At 37.7% G+C, this 21,893-nt stretch overlaps 1 protein-coding gene across 2 annotated transcripts; it reads right to left on the reverse strand.

The window, feature by feature from the left end:
* Positions 1–10: 10 nt before the first annotated feature.
* LOC149609906 (uncharacterized) lies at positions 11–21,354 on the reverse strand. Of its 2 annotated transcripts, none has more exons than XM_089860123.1 (5): positions 20,763–21,354; positions 5,094–5,450; positions 4,224–4,538; positions 3,234–3,464; positions 11–181 (listed from the first exon to the last, which is right to left on the reverse strand). In XM_089860123.1, the coding sequence occupies exons 1-5, from the start codon at positions 20,833–20,835 to the stop codon at positions 177–179; spliced, it is 981 nt and encodes a 326-aa protein (XP_089716249.1). In that variant the 5' UTR covers positions 20,836–21,354; the 3' UTR covers positions 11–176. The 2 variants fall into 2 exon arrangements, with proteins under 2 accessions (XP_089716249.1, XP_089716248.1); XM_089860122.1 differs by having other exon boundaries at positions 11–1,325; positions 20,763–21,352.
* Positions 21,355–21,893: the final 539 nt, after the last annotated feature.

Consider the following 21,893-nt stretch of genomic DNA (forward strand, 5'->3'; position numbering starts at 1 on the left):
AACACTTACGTTTATTTTGAAAAGAAAAATTAAATATTTATTTATTTTCAACAGTGAGTACAACAACGAGATTAACCGGACATAGTGTTACTTTAAAGCTTCTTATTACGCTTAAAATACGTCACATTCCAGAGAGCTTTCAAAATCAGTTTAAAGTGTACGGTGTACGCGTGTCCTCATCCTTTTTTTTTATTTCGCAAACATCAAAGCGACCATTCGATTTAAAATGTTCACAAATTATATAAGAAAAAGCCAATATTTGAATCGTTTTAGCAAAATAGAAATCGTCATAGCAGTGATTAACAATAATTAGGCGTATATATTAATTAATAATATCATACGGTAGTAATAAATCACACGAATATATGTATATACAATTATAATAGTTTTCTTTTATATTCCCATCAGAGCCGAGGCCCGCCCATTTTACATCAACGCGCCTTGGCTCTTTATGACTAGTAAATATTTGGTAGGCAACGTTTAAATATACATAAATTAAACGGGGAGAACGGTTTGGATTTTGAATTTCGTAGAAATATGTTTACGCTTACGAGAATGTACAGATTTATTTCTACACACGCGTCTGTCGCTATTTTGGGAGCTAATTAAAATCAAACTCATTAACGCGGGTTCGTAAAGGTCAAGTCCCAGATTTACTTCAGTCAAAGGAAAGTGTCATAAACAAATTTCGTGACATAATTAGAAAGAAAATCAGAGCTTCAAATTGTTAGAAAAAGCCTAAATTAGACCTAATTTTATAGCTAAGAAACCAAAAAGGTTCGTGGAATCCTAGTTCTTGAAACTGATCTTCACTCAAAATTATATCATTTATACGCAATTTATTTATCTGTCAGCCCCTTTGAGTATAATTTATGTGAAATTTTCTCATTTCTCGACTATAACACGCCACTTTTGATTTTTACGAAACTTTCCCTATAATTTTATTTTTGTGATAAAGTTAACTCAAAACGCGAAACCCGCTTTAAATAATTGTACCGATTCCTTTCGTTAATTACCGCTTATTAAGGTTATATAATTAAGGATAGTGTATTTCTAAATTTAATTATATTCAATGGATAATGAGTCCTTTTATTATTCGTATCCCAAGATAGAAAATGCCTAGTATTAATTAGTCTTTCATATTTTTGGTTATTATCCTCGTTCTTCGTTTTGTTTGTAAATACCGCGGTTTTATCCGTGGTCAAATTATAAAAAAAGAGGAGTTAGAAGAGAGCCTGTTTCTCATCATCAATGATTTAGTAATGAAAGTGAAAGGGTAATTAGTAATAGAGTTGTTAGTGATAACGTCAAAGGAGATCCTACACCTGCGGAAGAAAAGAAAACTTTGTTATAACACGAGTAGATAAATCGCGGAGAGTGCCCCGCTAGTTGGAAACTCTGTTAGATTACTACAGCTTAGAGGAAAGAGTGTGATGGAGTAGTGTTATTGGTGGGCCATGCGCGGCAATGAACGTCTCCCAGAGTATCTCGCGTTGTCCATACCTTAGGAAGGCAATTGTCAAGCGCTACCGCCTGCCACGTAGCCATTTTTATTTATTTATTTATTTATTTTAATTCGTTGTTTAATGGGTTTGGTACAAATGGTGTACTTTATTGAGAACTAGGTTCTATATTTAATACACAGGGGGCATCCTCCACGTTTCCTTACCGTGCCCGCGTTTTACCCTTGCAAATCTACTATTAAAATTGTTAAATCGCGTATCACGTCAGGTTACTTTTTCTTGCCGCCATTTTACAAGATGGTGGTGGATTCAGACCTTGAATAGAGCCACGAGAAGCTTAGAAACCGGAAATATCGTTCAAGCGTTTATAAGCTTTCACTGGCCGCATTATACGCGTTTCACTCGTGACAAAGGCGATAGATTGGAAATTCTAAGCGGAGCATGCACTCTCCATTTTTTTAATCTACGTTTGATAAGAGTCAAGATTGAAAAGCGCGGGCCGCATAATTCATTTAATGAATAATTAATAACTCGCGAACAAAGGAGGAAGATTCCCGCGTAAGACCTTAATCAGCGTGTAAGGATAGTTATTAATTTATTCAAAGATGGTTCTAATTTGAAAACTAAATTAGCTCGCTCGCTTTCGATTTTTGGATAAGAATGGAGAGACGCGGGCCCGGGTTTGTACAAACGGAAATTCAGCGTTAAAAGTTCAAAACACAATGGTTTCCGGTGCCACCGGCTTTGCTTTTCGCGTCGCGCGCTTTCGAGAAAGCGGAGTTAATGGAAATTTCACTTTCTTTCGTTTTGGGATCAATACAATTCCAAGGGGATTAAGTAAACCGAGTAAATGGAAAAAAGCGTGAATACGGGTTTGTATGACAACGCGTCTTTAAGTTAAGAATTAATTAGTATTTAATTAAGATAAATTAGTCAAAGTGTATCTTTTTAAGCCTATACTTCTGAGAAAATATTGAAGCTCCCGGGATATATTAAGGAACGCTTTGGTTTCGGTTAGGGGAGGAGCTAAGATTCGTGACGTAATTTACACAGCCATACTTGTGGGTTGAATGCCCGGGAGTGCTGAAATCCACCAGTATGGCTTCCAAAACTGTACGTGGTAAGGCTTAGCAGTGGTGATACCCGCAACATACAACCAAATGAAACCAATCTATACAATTTTTGTAACTAATGATGATAAATGACACTTATCCCATAGTTGTATGAAAGAATGGGGTCCAATGACATGTCGTAATTAACCCATGTTTTAGGAACGTCAGAAAACTCGGGATGTTTTGCACCTGGTTTGTTACAAAAGTTCTAAAGCGAGGGAGTTTCAATATTTTCAAATGCTGTGGGCTTGTGCGGTGATTTTCCTTGCTAAAAAGGCTAGTGTCGCGGAATTATGTAATAATTATAATATTCAGTAATATTGCTAGGGCAGCGTTTAACTTTCAAAACATGATTGTTAAGAGTAATAACTTTGGTTGTTGTGGCCAGTAATCAATGTAAAGGATGGACTCCATGTAAGGGTTCATAAAATTTAAAAGCAATTATAATAATGAAGAATAGCGTCTCAAATCTCAATTAGACTCTTAGGGGAATGTTGAAATGCTGACGTCATATATACACTTTGTTGTCAGAGCCTCGAGCAAACCTTCATAATTGGCTTAAATGGGTATTAGCGCCACGAGGGACAAATAGACGGTTCGGTAGTTAGAGAATTAATCGATTTTTGTCAAACGCTGCAATAGAGTTAATCAAACTTACCGCAATGTGGCCAATAGTTTTCTTTGACGATGATGGTGGTTCCTTCGATTCTTTCGGAGACCCACGAGCCATTACGACAAATCAACTTTTCCGTTTTTTCGATGCCTAAAGCGGCGTCGCAAGTGTAGATGGCTTCCTCGCCATCACCCGGGTAACCGCGGCAAGATCGACCCCCGGTCAGATTGTAGTAACCGTTCTCGATTTCGGGAGGGTTTTGAGCGCATCCCGAATCTGAAATGGAGTTGTAAAAGTGAATGAACCTTATACTTAAACAATCGCCTCTTAGTTTTTCGAGTTCAATGGTGTACATTTAAGCAGATATAATATAGCAAAAGGAATAGAAAGTTAGCTTTGCCAAAACTTTAAGGCACTATCGAGTATTACCATATTTTAATAAGTGACATATTTATTCTTATAAAATCACAAAATTAATATTTATTAAAAACTAGGCCTAGTAGCGTTGCCCGTCAGCCCGTCCTGACATTTTATTAGTTAATTCCATAAGGTAGGTTTCTTTACATTTCCAACCGCCATTTTTCAAGATGGCCGTGGATTAGAAGCATTTTCATTAGTGCGTGCCTACTTAGGAGTAAAGTCCCTGCAAAATTTCAGCCTTTTGGATAAAGCGGGTTGGGTTGGGCGTTGATTATCATTCAGAAGTAGAAATCAAAAGCTCAGAGGTATGTACCTTCTCAAGTTTAATCTTCAATTTCTCTCGCTATTTTCTCTCTGATTTAAGTACCCTCAATCAAAATCAAATAAAAGGCACTAAAATCGTCCAAAAACGATCTCGAAATGGGCTAAAACTAAGGGTTCATGGGCCCCTCCCGAAAGGCTATAAAGACAGAAGGGAGAAAGAGATAGAATCTAATGCCATTCGTACATTTATCTCTTTCTCCCTTTAGCTTCCATAGCTTTTTATCACTTGTAGTTCAATGAAAAGAGTCTTAAGGAAGAATTGAGATCACTAGTGATGGAATTTTAGCATACCTCCAAACATGTTTAAAACGACTTTGACCTTCCAATTGGTGTCCTGGATGGTAATACTACAGGAGAAGACGATGTCGGTCATGTTGTAGAAGTCCGCGATGTTATACTTGTGAGAGAAGCTGATCTCGAACGTCCCGTTCTTGAGCACCGACACGGAATCGAAAGGGCTGCTCTGAATAAACGTCATCTTTTTCGTGTCGAAGACTCCGCACATTGGAGACGGGCGAGGAAAGATTCCCGTACAGTGCATTCTAATCGTTTCAGTACACTCAATCGAGTCAAAGTGGTGCGACCAACTATCTTCTCCGCACGCGTCTGTAAAAGAAAATTATAGTTATTAACACACACAGTGGATACAGGGCGAGAAAGATTACTAAGCCCGCGACTAAAAGATGCCAATTTGATTTATGTTGTGATAGTTTAGGTTAGGGTTTGTTTAAGGTTAAGGTCAGGCTTGGTTATTGTAAGGGAAAGGTCAGGTTGGTTAAAGTAAGGTTAAGGCCAGGTTGGGGTTAGTTTAACATTAAGGTCAGGTCAGGGTTAAAGTAAGGTTAAGGTCGCGTTTGGTTAGAGTAAGGTTAAGGTCAGGTTTGGTTAGAGTAAGGTTAAGGTTAAGGTCAGGTTTGGTTAGTTTAAGATTAAGGACAGGTTTGGTTAGTTTAAAATTAAGGACAGGTTTGGTTAGTTTAAAATTAAGGACAGTTTGGTTAGGTTAAGATTAAGGACATGTCTGGTTAGAGTAAGGTTTAGTTTCGGTTTAGGTCAGGTTCAATTGGAGGTTTTATTTTTTTCCTGTCTTCTAGCCTGTGCCGCTTTTAAATTTTGTATTGCCCTGATATATTAACAAAAAGAATGCTAAAGGTGGCTTACCAACAATGACAATTAGTTTGAGATTATCTTCCGTAACTTTTGAGGACAGCCCTCCGGTTGAAACCCGGCAGGTAATTAGTCCGTGCATGTTCATGTGAGCGTAGGTAATGTTTATGCTATTGGCCGCTTTATTGCTCAGGTCAACTCTTCCTTCGAAAGGACCCTTGGCCGTAGGAGGCAAATTGGGGGTCCAGACATAGACCTCTTCGTCGTCCTTCAGCCATTGAACTTGGACCACCTGTTCACCCGGTGCCAAATGATAATAGCAAGTTAAGATGGCTTTTCCGCCGTGAAGAACGTAATTCTCGCCATCTTTCGTTTGTAGATTCGTCGACGATATGACTAGAGAAGACACTCCTGTAAAAAGAGTATGATAATTGTAATGGCTTTCCGCTATGTCACCCAAGAGACCAAGACAATTTCCCCTTATACGAGAGTTACGAGAGAGGCATTTCCATAGGCGCCACCATAAACTATCGGCAAGCCTTTGTTAGTTTCTGGTATTCCTTATCTTTACACTGCGCTCTTATGCTCTGAAAGAACAAGTCTCCAAATAGTGGGAGGTCACCTCGTAAGTCTGGTATAGCTAAAGAAAAACAAGTTATTCTTGAGGGTCAAATTTCCGGAACAAAAGTTAACTTTGTTTGAAAACGACGCAGACTGTGTAAACCCAGTTTTATTTTCATTTATTAAAGGTATACTACAATGCTTCAAGAAGTACAAAACTTTACTTCAAGCAGTGAGTTTATCCCTCAAGACATATCAAAGACGTTTTTACCAGAGAAGTGCTCATAGAACGCGATACCCCTTAACGCCGCTACCTATGACCCGTAGAAGGTTACGCTGGGGTAAGAAATAATTATACCTTTAATTTTCCTATACAATACAATTAAATTAATTTCATAATCTCTTCCCAGTTTTATATAGACTAGCAATAACCTATATAAGATCTGATAAAGTTCAAAGATATAATTTTTCTGTACTTAATTCAATTTTAAGATCGGAGAATTCATCCTATTTGTAAGTTTCTCCTTGAACATCGGTGTGCTGCGGGTGAAACATTTCTACAGGCGCCCGTACAAAATAGCTGGGACGATTTCAGCCTAAATGTAGGCTTTCCCTGTTTACACAAATTCTCGCACTAAACGTTTTTTCAAAAAATATAAATTTACTAGAAGCAAAAATACAAGTAAAAAGCTACTTTTAAAATGGTTAGAACAGACAAAAATTACCCTAACTTTAATCTGAACGGCAGGTTTTCTATATTTGAGGCAGCGGATTGCGTATGTATTTCTTAAAAGTAACGTCCCAGTAAAATATAAGCTTAATATTTAAAATGGTATGGGGGTTTATGAATCGGTCAGTTAGGGCTTTTACTACCATAGATGGTTATAATAAAAAAATATCGAAAATATCCTAATGGGTAACATACGTATATTTTAAGCTTAAATGTCCACTTTTCTAGTAAAAATAAGGATATTATGCCATAAAATAAAATATTACATCATTTTGCATACGATACATCTTAATAATTCAACGGTAGTAGCCTTTTATATTGAACGGTGGCCTCAAAGCTTCCCATATTTTAAATAGTGTACGTAGTTTTTCATTCCAACCCCTTTCATTCTACGTTACATCTTGAAGTAAGAAACGTCAGGAGTTACCAAGGGGAAACGAGTTTTATACGTTGAATTACACACTCTTAAGCTTATGGTGAACGAAACCTGCTTGGCTATTTCTCCCCAGTATACTTGTATGTATACGGAAAATTGTTGCTTCAGGCACTCGGTGCACGAGCTCATTATTTTTAGTAAGCTCGGTTAACGAGTCTCACTCGTCATTTGCGTGAAACGTTATAGATCGAAACTGTCTCTGACAGCATTCGTGTGTCTGTGTTTTCTACGCGTGTATAAAGAAGGGGCACTAAACACGCCAAGTTCACTAGGCCCCCTAGCCCTCGGCGTCCCCGCCAGGCAGGCGCCTTTGAAACGTTTTCACTGAGAGTCACGAGGGAGCCGAGAGAATGGTGAGCCTTGTCTGTCGCTCGCGCCTAGGGCCAATGGCTTTTACAAAACAACACATTTTCAAAAACAAGGATGATTAAAACCTGGATGCGTATTTTTAAAATTTTTATTACTGGCTTCGCGAATATTATATTTTGAAGAATGAAACTTCATAGATAGAAATTTTAAAGTTGACACTTAATTCCATTTGTTGTTGCGTTTACGTTCATTACGCCGCAAGGTAGCCAGTCCCTCGATTTTAGAAATAAAACGTGATATATTTATCCTTTTTACCTCTGTCGCTATGACCCGCCTCTTCTTTCATAACCCCCCCCCCCGTCCCATGGAACTTTGTCGCGCGCCCAGATTACTCTGTTCTCCATTCCTACTTCTAAAATTAAATCTATCCCTGCTACGAATACTGAGTTTGTTAACTTTGATATGAAACCATATATTTTAATACAAACTATCAGTAGATAATTACAGTATTTTGATAGTTTTATCAATTAAACTATATAGTATAGAAAGGTTTTACGTCGTACAGTATGAGGATAATAGTAATATAACTTCGGGAAACTGTTGGAGTCTAAAATCTTGAAAATTGTATAATCCTCCAATATACGATCAATAATTTTTGAATTGCTATAGAAATATCTTAAAGCAGCGCCCATTACCTAAACGATCTTATATCGATTACTATCCTCTCAATCTGTTCTCTCGAGTCTTGCCTTTGACATTTTAAAGGAAATGCAAATATACGACGAAACTGAATCCAAGTCGAATAGATTTTCAAAGGGCAAAGCAATTCGGCACACGTGACATATTCTTCTTACTAGTTTCGAGTGTTTTTGTAGATTTCGCGAAAGCATTTCAACGTAATCAATCTAGCAAATAAAGTGAAGGAATTCTCTTTGAAATCGTCCTCTATACTCGGGGCTACTTGACGCGTAACGCCTTCAAACGGAATGACTAATATCAAGTTCTGATTTGGCCTTGAGAGAGTAACTAGTAAATCGGTAAACGACAACCATCTTTACCATCGGAGTAAGGTCAAAATTATTAATTTTTAATGATTCCGCGCTTATTATATAATATTAATTTACGATAAGTCTGCCATAAATTAAGGGGTTGATGTTCCTTGGGCTGTTTTGAGTCGAAAATGTTCTATGACATGACCGCTTAGTTAAATTAGCATTGCCTTTCAGATTCTTAATTAAATTTAAGGGGTCATCCGTAAAATACACCGCCAGTTTATTTACTCTTGATAGTTCTCAATATACCTTCTTTCTCCTCCAGTATAAATCCTCCTTGTTTCAACTACACTACTGCCCAAGTTGGGAGAGAGAGAGAGACTGAAGAGAACGAAAAATTTCCCTCCATGTAGCATTCGTTTGATATGGTCCATTCAACGCGTAACATTACTGTCAAGGCTTCCCGTTGCATTATTTCACCCACTCTTTCGAGTATAGCCAATATAGAGCGTACTATGACTAATCCTAATAACAATACTGTTGGGGGGGGGGAGGACGGCTTTATATTCTCTTTATGAGTGGGTGTGTTCATTCTAAACAGTAGGCCTATATCCCTCAAAACTCGCTTTACGATGTTTTTGCTAAAAATCCTTGGGAAATGAGTTTTGCGTTTTTTTTTTATCTTTCTTTCGAAAATAAAATATTTAGTCGTAGTTGGCGTCTCTTTTTTAATAGCTTGGTTTATCGTTTAACAGATGTTTGTTTGTTGTAGTAAAATGGGGATTGAATACTCGTTTCTTCAATTTTAGTTAGTACTTCTTTTGAAAGCTCCAAGTATTTTTCTACGACTGTAAACAAAGCCATCTAAACCTTGGATTACACCTAATTTTGGCGTAGAAAAAAGTACTTGGTCCAAAAAAAATCAAAGTAGAGTTAGAATTTGAAACCCATAGAAATACCCTTGTCAAGCTAAACCTTAAGAAATTAAAGGCATTATGCAGCAATATATCAATTAATTTTACGAGTAAAAGGCGAAAAAGTGATTATATCGTGTCAATTGAAAAAAATCGTTCCCGAAAAAGTTGAGTTGAATTCAGAATGTTAAACAGTTATTTAGCTTGGGCCTTGGCGATAATTTGGTCGCGGAGGTAGGCAAGGAATGTCCCAGCACCACTGTGCTATTCAAAGCCAACTGTTGATCGTATACACGCGTGTTAAAAGTTAATCAGGAACAAGAATTCGCGCCAGGTCTTAGAACGATCCAAGACAGAAATGGTCTCCAGTTCTTTCATCTCTAGTTTTCTCCCTACTATTTCCGAGTTGCCTCACGCAACGACTAACGTACTTCAAGCGTACGAGACTTCGAGAAATGAACTTCTCGCTACGCGTAAGTTTCTATCCGAGTAAAATTTATTAAAGTTTTAAATGAAGCGAAGGAAATACTTTTCTTTTGTTGGCGTGACAAAATTCTGTATATGACGTTCGTCTCGAAGTACACGGTACGTAACATCGGGGTAGTAGCTAGTGCTCGACGCTGTATACAATCTTTTATTTAGGTCAAGATCTCATTTTAGAAGAGAAAACACAGGGAAGCCTTAGAACATGTAATTGAAACGCGTGCCTCTCATAAACTCGATCCCCTTTCGGTGTTTTTCCTAAATTATTCAAATAACTCCGACGCCTTCCAGTAAATATTATACGGCTCTCGCTATGGCCTTTAATTTTTAAAAGGGTTAAGTTCGGATATTTTAAATCCACTATACGTATAAGGTTTACGTAATCCTCCTCTATTTGGTGTTAAAGCTAGAGGCGTGGCTTCTATTTTTTATTAAATTTTTCATATCATCTTTAAATTAAAAATTTGAGGCATAACAACAAGTTACAAAATAATGCCCCATATAACGGGTATTCACTTCGATTTACTAACCCAAAGAGAGGAAGTAAATAAATTCTCTAATAAATAATTTTGATTTATATGAGGAATAAATTTCAAATTCCAGTAATTCACCCTGTAACACCACCTTATATCAAAGCTTAAACACGAAACCCGTGAAGATTTTAAAAAATTCATCGTCATCAGACGAAAGATAGAAATTGATCGGGCCCCCTTTGATCTTTCGCCCTCATTTCGAAAAACCAGCAACATCTCTAGAACATCTCTCATCCCTCGAAGAAACCCGTATCCGCCGCCGCTCACCGAAACCATAAACTCTTCCTAAAAACGGGAACTAGATGTAAAATCCTTCCGAAAAAGGATCACCGAGCAACGCCCGCCGGAAAAATCCGGACAGACCTTTTTTTCATCCCAAAACAAGAAGAAGCGCAAAAAATAAAAGATAAAATAAAAAGCGAAATGACTACTCGACCAAGCGTATTTACAACGGAAAAAAAGTCCCATAAAAATCGGAAATAAAATCCGGATACGAGGAAATAGTATTAAAGGCCTAGTGCTCGAAGCCAGCTATAAAACGCCGAGAAAAAAAGCTGGGACCAAGTAAGCTCACTAGGCGAACTCGTGATTATTTATGAGTTCGGACGAAGTTTGCAGTATTTTTGATGGACTAGCTGATCTAAAAACTGCGTAGCCGGTTGACTTTTGGACACAAATCGATATGATATCGGTATCGGTGACCGATACGTCACTTTAACCGATATATCGGTTTGAGCTTAATTTACCGATTAATTAGTTCAAGGTTAATTTATCGATTTATCGGTTCGAATTTATTTTACCAATTAATCGGTTAAAAATCGGTCGATATCGGTTTCATTGGTGTAAATAATCTTTTAACTCGCCGATTGAAATAATCGGTTAAAATCGGTATCGATTCCAGTAAAACTTGGATATCGATATCGGTTAATTTTGTTAAACGATCACTTGAGACTTAACGCGTAACAGTTTGAACATCTTCGTTTAAAAGTAGTTAAATAAATAAATACATGATTTCACGAAATTAGGAAGGTAATAAGAACTTTTAAGAATCTGTATTATTAAAATAAGTAAAATAACATTTCTAACAATATTAGCTCCAGGTTAGCCTACTTCCGGATAACAACTCTCCTACTTCCTAAACGCGCGAGCTACTTCATCAAAATACTACATTAACGCAAAAAAGCATTTCAGCTTATGGTCCTTAAATAAAAAAATACGCCAAAAAACTATCGCGTACTCTTTGAAACACGTATCAAAGAAAAGACAAAGAAATTGTTGGGGCTATAAAGGCTTATAATTGAAGGCAAGAGGTCAATAGAAAACTGTCATGTCAATGATGGTTTTACGGATGGGATGCTTCGGGGCGGGGATTCTTCTCCCACCAGGAACACTCCACGCGGTACACACCTCCTCCGATCCGCTCCACCCATCAATTCCCCTAGCAATCACCCACTTTCCCTTTTAGAGAGTTCACTAATATTAGGTTACCTCCGATAAAGTGGAAAGTCTTCTATCGCGTGCAAGCAGAGGGTGCAGGTGCTTGCTCGCTTTCTCCTTCGCGCGTCACTCTCTCAACCACCCACCCTCTCGTAACGGTGACCGAAATCCCCGACTTCCCATCACCTATAGCGTAAGTTTATGTTCTATAAGTATGCCATTTCATATACTTCGTAATGCTAGAGACTTACAGCTCGAGCTATAGTTCTAGCAGAACGACGGAAGCGAGAATTGAAGTGCTACACTCGGTTAGTTTTGCAGGGCTTCCATCTAGCTCCTATTTCGTCTGCATTACGAAGCCCCTTTGACAGCGCATCACCAGGCGTCGCTTTACCCTGAATCTATGACCTATCTCATTCACTTCATCACAAGCTCTCTATCGACAAACTTATGGAACATATCTTATGGACTTATGCCTATAGCTATGAACTAGGCTTCGGCTTCGCTCTTTGCGGATTGTACTGTCACTTTTAGAGAAGCCTTCGTCGTCGTCATAGCAACGGGAAGGAAACTAGCCCGGCCGGCAGTGCGGGGAAGAGATACGAGGTGGACTCCGGGAAATAAGAATTAATATAATAAAGATGCATTTTTCGGGAAAGGTGAAAGTAATTTATTTTTTTTTTTTTTCACTAAGCTTACATCCTTTCAGGATATAAGTTAGTTTAAAGGAGTCGTCTCAAAGGAAAATCGTCAAGTAATAGAGGGCTACAAAATGTGACTAATAATGTCACATTAATAATAAAATCGTGTCGTACTGAAGTACTAGGCCTATACTACTTTATTACCATTTAAAATAAAGTACAATTCTGACTTAATATAATAGTTTTGGTGTTCGATTCAGGCATGACGTCAGAAAAAGTATTAATTATTCTTTCCGGTTTGTGATTGAATCCCAAAAACAATTATGAGATGATGACAAGTTTAGATAATGGGGACTAGTCACTCTAACCAAAAGCAAGAAGGGGCTTTTTTCCAGTATATTTATTGCACTTGTAACCGGTTTAAGCAGCGGTGCCAGCACGAATTTGAAGCCAATCAGCTGAGCTGTTAGATATATATTTTAAATTTTTTATACGTCAAGCTCTCACCAAGTCCCACCACGAGTAAGCTTCTAAAGTCCAAGATGAAAAGCTTAGTAACGTTTTTAGTTTTGCGCCTATTTTAGACCAAGCTTTATTTGAAATTCCTTGTGAGACTTTTCCTTTGGGAATTTTTTTTCCATCTCTCGCTCCATTTTTTCCTGTATTTATTATAGTGCAACAAAATATACTTATATCATAAGTTTATAAGTGATATGTTCCATAAGTATGACGCTACATATACTTCGTAATACTATGGAGATTTACTGAGAGGTAGTTCGAGAACGACGGAAGCGAGAATTGACTAAACTCGGTTAATTTTGCAGTCCATCTTCCTATTTAATCTGTGCTAAGCCTTTGACAGCATCTCGCGAGAACCTATGACGTTTCACCCAAGTCACTTCGTGGCAAGCTCCAGTTCGTAACCAGTGACTAACTTATGGAACGTATCTTATGAACTTATGGTATATCCTAAGTCGCAGTTACCAAAGACTCGTGATAAAAAGCTGGTCTCACCGCCTTAGACGGTAGTGACGTTGCAACTAGCTTCGAAAAGTATATATAAAGTTAGCTTAGATAGCACCCAATTGATTATTTTCTCCAGCTATACAAAAGTCTAATGCTTGGCACAGTTTTTTTACGATGTTTACCTTTCTATGCCATAATATAAATATATTTCGGCCTAGGATTTTTTGAGGTTTATGAGTAGAACGTCCAAAAGGCTTATAGCGTATTGTAACTGATATTTGTGATTCGGTTTAGTTAGCTTGCTCCAAATGTAAAATGATATGTTGGGGAAAGAATCAGGTTACAATTACCCCGCTTTGTGCGTGGTACTCTTCGGGTAACAATAGGGGAAGGTCCTTTAGAAGTGGTTTGGTTAATTAAGATTGTAAAGGTCGTCCTATTGTATTTAGCTTTATGAACTACCCTAATGAAGTATCATTTTATTGAAATTGGATAAGTTTAAAAGAAAAAACAGAACATCACGCGGGTATTTCGTACTTGTGGCCCTAAAGAGTATTCAGTGTTTGGTGTCTACATAGAGTCCCTTAATGCATAAAGGGTAAACCCATTATAGCTTAGCTAGTACAATTTATTTTTCCTGATATAAATTCCAACGAAAACTAACCATTAGATTAAACTTTACGAGAAAAATCGCCATAACTTTTCATCTAATCCGGAAAAAGAAAAAAAAATCCCAAATTCTTCTAGCTCAAAAATTCGGAAAAAAATCCATAAAACCAAGCATACCTTTGCATAATTTATAAACTGCACTTTGCGCAAACCAAAATAAAACGCTCAAAAACCGAGTAAGAAGAACGTTGCGTCCGATGCAGCTTCCCATACACCGGCATCCACAAATCTTACAAACATCTTATTCATAAATAAAATTGGAATTAAACTTTATACTCTCTCTTTTAAGATGAAAAAGAAATATTTTTACGGCCAGCTTTTCCAACCCAAAAATATATGGTCCTACGTATTCTTTAAACCAGTTTCTTTAGCTACAGAAATCTTAATACCGCTACTAAATCCGTGTTTTGCAGGGAAAAGCGATTCCCGGATCTAAAAAGAAGACTCGAAACTTTTCCATCTTAAAAGCAATTTAAAAAGACGCGAGCTTGTGTAATGTATGTATACATACGCCAGAGTAAAACCGTAAAATTCATCCTTTAAAAATTATGGCCACGAGAAAGGCGTTACTTGTGGCCTAAGTTAAATTCTCGCGGCTTGTTGAAACGCATTAACTCGGATAGGAGAAGTAGAGAGAAAGAGAAAGAGAGAGACAGCGTTGTTTGGGCGTAACATTCCGGATTTCTTAATATTTAAAGGCAATTCGATTAAAGTTTTCGAACAAGCTATAAGCCTAAACTATTTAGAAGTATCGCTCAATAAATACAGCTGTATAGTACAACAGAGAGGCTTGAGTGGTTAGAAATAGCGCGTCTTGACCTATTTTGATTATAGGAAGTTATTTATCTTCTTCAAAGAAACTACTATAAGAAAAAATTAAATTCCAAGAAAATCAATTTTGGAAGAAGTATTTGTATTTTTTTTTATAGTTGCTATAGTGGATTAATGGTGTGAAATTTTAATACGTTATATTGAAGTCATTGTTGGGTATAAAACAACCTACGCGTACTAACACGGGTATCGGTTAAAACTTTGCTAAAAGTACCGTATCACCACATATTGAACTACAATACACCGGTGTACCGAAACCCACTAGGGTATTTCAAAATTAAAATGAATGTAGTCCTTTTCCAAGACAACTCGCTTTACGAGGAAAGCTCTCAAACTGCAATAATAAAAACATTAAAATCCAAACAAATCACACTTAGTACAATTTTGCTGTAAATATTTAAAGTACCAAAATTAAACCTAACGCGAGGGCGACCATTTAAAGTATTAAAAATCAAGCCCGCCTACGTGAGGAAATATTAAGACAAATATTAATGAAATTACTGCTACGGAGCCACCGCGATAAATTCAACATATAGTGCCAAGAATAAGACAATTGTATCTGACTTAAACGAAGAACCCGGAAAACAGCTAGGCCTAGTACATTTTTAATATTAAAAATAAATGATTCAACATTGGCAAATTAATTATAATTTGCTTAAATATCTTTTTTTATTTACTAGCAAAATCCGATGCGCTGATAGTTGTATTAAATTTTAATTAGTGAACTTTATGGGCTTAATTTAGACATTTCCAAGAATTTCAAACTACTCAAAAAAAAAAAACGCAAACAATCTTTCTTTCATTACTCAAAAAATCAGCTTTGCGGCTAGAAAATTTAATAAAATAATTCTTTAATCTTATTATTTTTTATTTTATTTTTCTTTTATGGTTAACTCGAGAATTTGACGAAAAATATTTTGCGGCAAAGTCAAAAAGAAGACAGTCAAAGCAACCCTTCCCTTGTGTTATCGATATAAATGGACATAATCATTCATGATAATATAATAACCATTACTTAAAAAGGTGGGGGGGGAACAGAACAGAACCGGGCCGTTACGGTTCCGTTTGGGATGGAATTTAATATAGCGAAATATGGAAAGGGGGATGCGAGATAAAGTGGGGGGGGGTAGAATTTTGGGGGCAAAAGCTTATAATATAATTGAATATAGGCTATATTACATATCATTCCAGGAATAGTTTACATTCGTATGTATGTAAAATCCCTATATTTTAGTCGCTTCCCGCCGCCGCCGGGGGGGAAACGCTCGCTGAGGAAAAGATGAAGTAATTTGAATAAGAATCAGCATACTAGCATAGTAATATCCTTCAGGAATTCTTTCTTTCTTTCCTTGTCCATTCAAGGAGAGAAAATTCGAAACCCCTTCAAGGGGAAAAAGGAAAAGCCCACGAAGAATGGCGGCTCAGAATTCTGCTATAGACAGTTTAAAGATAGCTGGAGAGAAAATAAAAAATAAAATTTAAAGATACCGAAAATTGTTAAGCTACCATCATATTTGGACCTTGGTGAAAATTTATATTATTTTAAATAAAAAATGCTGGATGCTCTATGAACATTTTGTTATTAGCAATTTTAACGAAATAGAATACCCTTTTACAAGTGTCGTCTGCTAGAAGTCATGGTTGTTTGAACGTCTCTGTTGGCCTTCTTAAGAAAACACCAGACTATAGTTTACTACCAAATTTTGAAAAGGGACCCTCTTATACCGGATATTAGGCCGGTTAAAATTAAACAAATAAACAAACACGCGAAAACAAATAAATCAAAATGAAGGTGAGAACTTCCATTGAAGCTATTAGTTTCTACTCCTCTTCTATTTACCCTCTTTGGACCGAGGTTTTTCAATTAAGAACTAGCTGGACACGTCAGAGCAAAGATAACGCGAATAATAAGTAAATAAGTTTGTAAAGGACATATTATTTTTCGCCGTCTTTATTTATCTTTCTGGAACTTGGAGAGAAAAATATATTGAAATTTCTTGACATGGAGGGCCAAAATATGACCAAAAAAGAACATTGTCCTTTACCAGGCTCGAGAAAATAGGATGTCCGTCCTTTCCATAAGAAAATAATGGATAAGATCTCTTACCCAAAACCTCGCACTATAGCCAGAAAAAAAGTGTTTTTTTTTTAAAAAAAGTTATCGAAGTCGAAATATCAGCGAAAGCCATAATGGATGATGATAGATACCAGAAAGTTCCTATTTTTTATACTTTTATCTATTACGCGGGGCTATTCAAGAATAACCTTATTCAACAGTGAAGGGTTGAAGAAGTACGTTACAAAGTTACCGAGATACCATCATTATCAGATGACCATGTATCGAAGAAATATTATCAAGCCGCGTCTGTCTCAAGAACATCTTGCAAGTCAAAAAAAACAAATAGAAATATTAGTCGTGTCTGCGGAGACAAAGAAAAGGATTCGAACTCGCGATAAATGACCTCAAAGTCATTAAAAAGTTGGCGATGGTGAATAAGAATCATTGGAAAGTCATAAGTCAAAAGGGATGACTGAAACATCTCTCGCGCACAACAATTTTAAGGGATCTTTTGGGAGGTTTTAAACCCAATTGAATAGATCATATCCAAGTAAAAGAAGGTTGGTTGGCAACCCTCAGTACCGGAAAAAGTACGAAAAAGTATAGAAATAGTACGAAAAACTCTGGAAATAGTAGGAAAAGCTCTGGAAATAAAATGAAAAAATGTGGAAATAGTATGGAAAAAAGGTTTACTTCAACAGCTGTGTTTTTGGCATTACTCAAAATAAAAGCGCTATACCCTTTCTTTGAAAAGACACCATCAAAGATGGAATGGAATGCGTCTCTAGAGTCTGGAATATTTTTTTCACCGATATATATTGTTTGTACTGGAGTAGATATTTAAGTAACTAGCCCGACTGCCCCGGGCTTATCTTTCATTCAACTTATTTATGTACTGTTTTTTTATTCGCCCGCATTTTCATAATAAAAGTTGAGTCCCCTCAGGAAAAACCTTCATTTATTCCATTTTCCCAAATAGATGGAATATTTTATCTTTCGCGCAAATTATATTGAAAGTTTGAAACTACAGAGAAAATAGGCTTCTGGTTTAGGGAAATATTATAGTTCATCCATTATAAACATTAATTGATACAGTTTATAAGAAAGTATTGGAAATATTATCCAAAGGAAGTCATATTTTCCAAATAAACAGTGGTTCGATGGAAAAATGTGTTATAATTATTTCCATTTTTAACCCCTATGGGGCAAACACTTCCACTCCAATTTATGCAATTTAAACATTTCCACGGGTCACGGGAAATTGTGGAATAAATTGATATAGAAAGGCGTTATACCGATATTTGTAATTGTAACCATTTACTAATACTTGTTTTCTAAGGGTACACACAATGAAAATAATGAGCTTGCAAATATCAACGCTAACAATAGGTGCAACTCGGTTCAAGGAGAGAGGTGAGCTCTCGAGTCTCCGTTGTGTTTTCCACGCAGGCAGGGTCCTACCGTTTCTGTTAAAATAATCTAATAATCGCCTTTAACACGAATAAGCATTATCCAGGGACACGTTTCGAAGAAGTTGTAGGGTATTAGAGAGCTGGAAGAGCTGCTTTTATATTTTGGATAATATAGAAGAGCCAAGGGGTTTGGCCCGGAGTATAACATCCCCCCCCCCCGTGGCGGATCGAGCGCGCATATTAAACGAGAGATTTGTGTGTGTCATTGATTCTCCTCCTCCAGTCGAGGCTTAGATTGGATACTACACGTGCGTGCCTGGACGAATAATTACTTACGAAGATTTCGTTTAGTACAACCATCGCGTATTACGGGATTATAGTCATTTTGTATAATCTCTTCTTGTCGGCTTAATTCCACAGGCTTAAGATTCAACAAGAGGACCTTTTTTCTCCTCAAGAGAGGAGAGAAGTCAATGTATTCAATATATCAATTAACCAGATACAATTAACTAAAATTCTGGCTTTCTGGACTGGCATCCATATTCCGTAACCTGCTAAGGTGAGAGAACACACGACTCTCGCTTCTCTGCTCTCCGAACAGAGAATATCGCGACAGAGCTCCAATCCTATTCGCTGCTCACTAGTGACTCTAAAACTTGTCGAAAAACTTTAACCTATTTTTTCAATGGTTCTCCAAAATGTTTCTTGAGCGTATGAGGTTTTTTTACTACGTGGTAGGCTAGATTTGTCTTGAGCGAGGTATTGTAGTTAAGTACCAAACCGTTATAGAATTGACCCTATAGCACCGCGCGATGCCCATCTGAAGTAAGTTCTATGAACAGGAGAGCAAAGTATTAAGAGGATACAGAGTGTCATGCTACGTCTATTATCCCCTTCTGGTTCTAATCAACAATTTCCCAATTCATAGGAACTAAAAATTAAGCGTTGTTATCACAGCTCCTTGGGTTCCTTACACCAACACAGATGCTCGACGCGAGATTTCCAAAGCCGGTCAAATATTCGGCGGCGGTCGGTGGGGCCGGTTGACAGCAATATTGCAAAGGCAAACAATAGGGCTTTTTAAAATAAAAGGAGACTTTTTGCCCCGCGTTTTTTAGCCTTACGTCGACTCCCCCTAAAAATCCCTTCCCACTATTTCGTCGCTTGTTTTTTTATTGATCGTCTATACGCGCGGGGGGCGCGGGCGACCACCGGCCAGGACACACTAGTGTGTGATAGCTGGTGAGAGAGAGAGAAAAATAATAGAAGCCTTTCGTCGAGACCCTTATATTTTGACGGATGTCTCTTGCCAGGGAACGCGACACATTACTCACGATCTTCCCTTAAGAAAATATGAACAAATAGTTGGCATTCTTGACCACCGAGAACATATTTTATCATACCAGTCACCCCCCTCCCCCTCCCCCTTCACCGTCTCCTAACTGGGGCAATAATTTCACCCCGTTCAAAGGCGAAAGGGTTGGTTATACACGCACCCCTTTTAGAAACCGCTTCTTGATAAATGACTTAATTTCATCTTTTGAAATATTTAGGAGTTCACTTATATTCGGTTAAAATTAAAATGAACACGCGTCAAACTTTTTCGAAGCCTTTAAATTCAAGACGAATAACTTTCCCTTCAAATTATACTTGAATTTACGCTTTAATAAAAGTAAATTTTAATCCTTAAATAAAATATCAAGTATTCAAGCGCACTTTTTAAGCGCTACTTTCTTTCTTATCACGTTTAACATTGCGTATTAACGCGCATCAACTTTTTACGTTATAAAAAGTCGCGTATTTTAATTTCTTTTCCTGGCTGAAGGTTTTAAATAAATTTCAATTTACGCGACTTATGGAAATTGTGAAATTTAAATGCAGAGTGTTCGAGCGCGTTTCTAGAGCATTCAACTTAGCTTTTAAGTTGAATTCCGTCCAAGTAGGACTAAAACTACTTTTCCTTTCAGTTAGTCAAACTGTTCCGGTTACGGAACCGGAGAACTTTGTTCGTTCCAAAATCTCCATTATTTTTAGAAGAAGGCTAAGGCGCTAAATGACTATGTAAAGCTATTAAAATTAATGCATTTCATTTTTCCCTTGGATTTATTGATCCTTCAAAAACCGCGTCCATACTAAAATTTCAAAAACATCTGCTTCAAAATTAAAAAAGCCTAAATTGCGTAGCCCCTTTCCGACTTCGAACTACTTCAAGAAGCCTGTTTAAAAAATCCGCCTTTCAGTTTCGTGTTCAAATGCTTTTATTAGAAGCGTCAAACTAAGGTACGGACAGCGGAAGCCTGAACCCAAAATATCACTTTTAACCAAGGATGTTATAAACTTTTAGCTAAACTCATTCGGGAGAAATTTAACGGGTATACGCAAAAACTGGGAAGCAGTCTAAACCGTTTTCCACATTTTTCGTTAAAACGTAAAGTAGTAGGCCTAAATGATGAAATTTATTATTATTTCCCTTTATTCTTCTAACATAACAGTACCTTGGACTCTTCTATTTCGTGTGAATTAGAATACTTCAATTATTCTCTTTAAATGTGATAAAATTGACCTACTCATTGTAATATTAACTTTTTACGTAACCTTTGAACCTCAAGGGGTCTGTTTATTTGAGAGAAAAGTTGAGGCGCATGTCCTAATATCATAGTGCGCGTATTTTGAAACCTTTTAGGGCTAATGAGAGAGGAAAGAACAAACGATCTAAGAGTAGAAGGGAGAAGCATGCGTAGCAAACTCACCGTTGAAGAGTATCAAGAAGCCCAAGAGCGATTGACAGGAGAGAAGACCGAACTCTTCCACGAATCTTGCCATTTTAAGGTCTCTTGGCTATTAGTGGTCCCGCGCGCTTCGCTCATAACCGAGTAATAGGCGCCTCTGCATTCTGAAAGGTGGTTGGCGAGTCGCGACTACGGAGTAGAGAGTACAGTAACAAAAATTTCCCCCTCTCACTCAGTCTCTCTCTGTCTCTCCTAGCAGCTTTCCACGAGCGGTCAACTTTAGTTGGAAGGGTCACGCGGTAAAAAATGAATCGGGAAAACTTTCGTCAGCGGAAGGAGCGACGCTCGCTCTCGTTCAAATTGGTTCGCGCGCCCTGATCTGAGCCGATCGCGTGCTTTGCCAAAACAAAACGCGGGGAAATTGACTTGGAACTAGGAAGGGTGCATGGGCGATCGGGAGAAGGGGCTTGTGGATGACGTTTCAAGACTAGGGGGCGCCTCGAATTCAAATACGTTGCTTAAGAGTTTGGCCCATACTCATAGTCGCTCGCTGGCCTGCCTCGGAGATGAGAGCATCGATCCGAGCGAGTTTCTGTGGCCAAAGAAACACCGCTGAATTTGAAACCCAACACGCTAGTTTTACTAAAGGCATATATCAAGTTCCGACTAACGTCAATAATCAAAGCTACGCGCGTTTGGGATTAGATTCTTTAGAGATGTGTCTGGGTCCGTGGAGCGTAGGACATTCATAGGGTCGCGACTTGGTCAGTTTATTCCCTTGGGATGGCCTATCACTTTCAGCGGTTGACCAATGTGGCTAAATGGGTTCAAATACCGGTACGTGGTATACAATTCGTAGGCGGTGGATTATGTTACGACACGATGGTAAAGGGGTCATACGTTGCTAGAATGGAAGAAGGTTCATAGATTGCTGCGTGGTCGTGTATGAACTAGTTGGCGAATGGTAAAGGGCTGGTAGCGTAATTCTAGCTGGTATGAGTGATTCCAAAGCGGATTAGTTTTTTTAATTGGCGCATCATGGTAGAGGCTTCTTAGGCTGGGAGTTGTCGCGAATCGGGTTCAGGTTCGTAGGTGATTGAGTGTTAAAGCACTCTAAAGTTGAATGATGGTCCAAATATAAGTGGGTGGTCA

This window comes from Phalangium opilio, unplaced genomic scaffold, assembly GCF_054372755.1.
Source record: "Phalangium opilio isolate 3A_F unplaced genomic scaffold, DU_Popi_V2 ptg000344l_1, whole genome shotgun sequence".
Lineage (NCBI taxonomy): Eukaryota > Metazoa > Arthropoda > Arachnida > Opiliones > Phalangiidae > Phalangium > Phalangium opilio.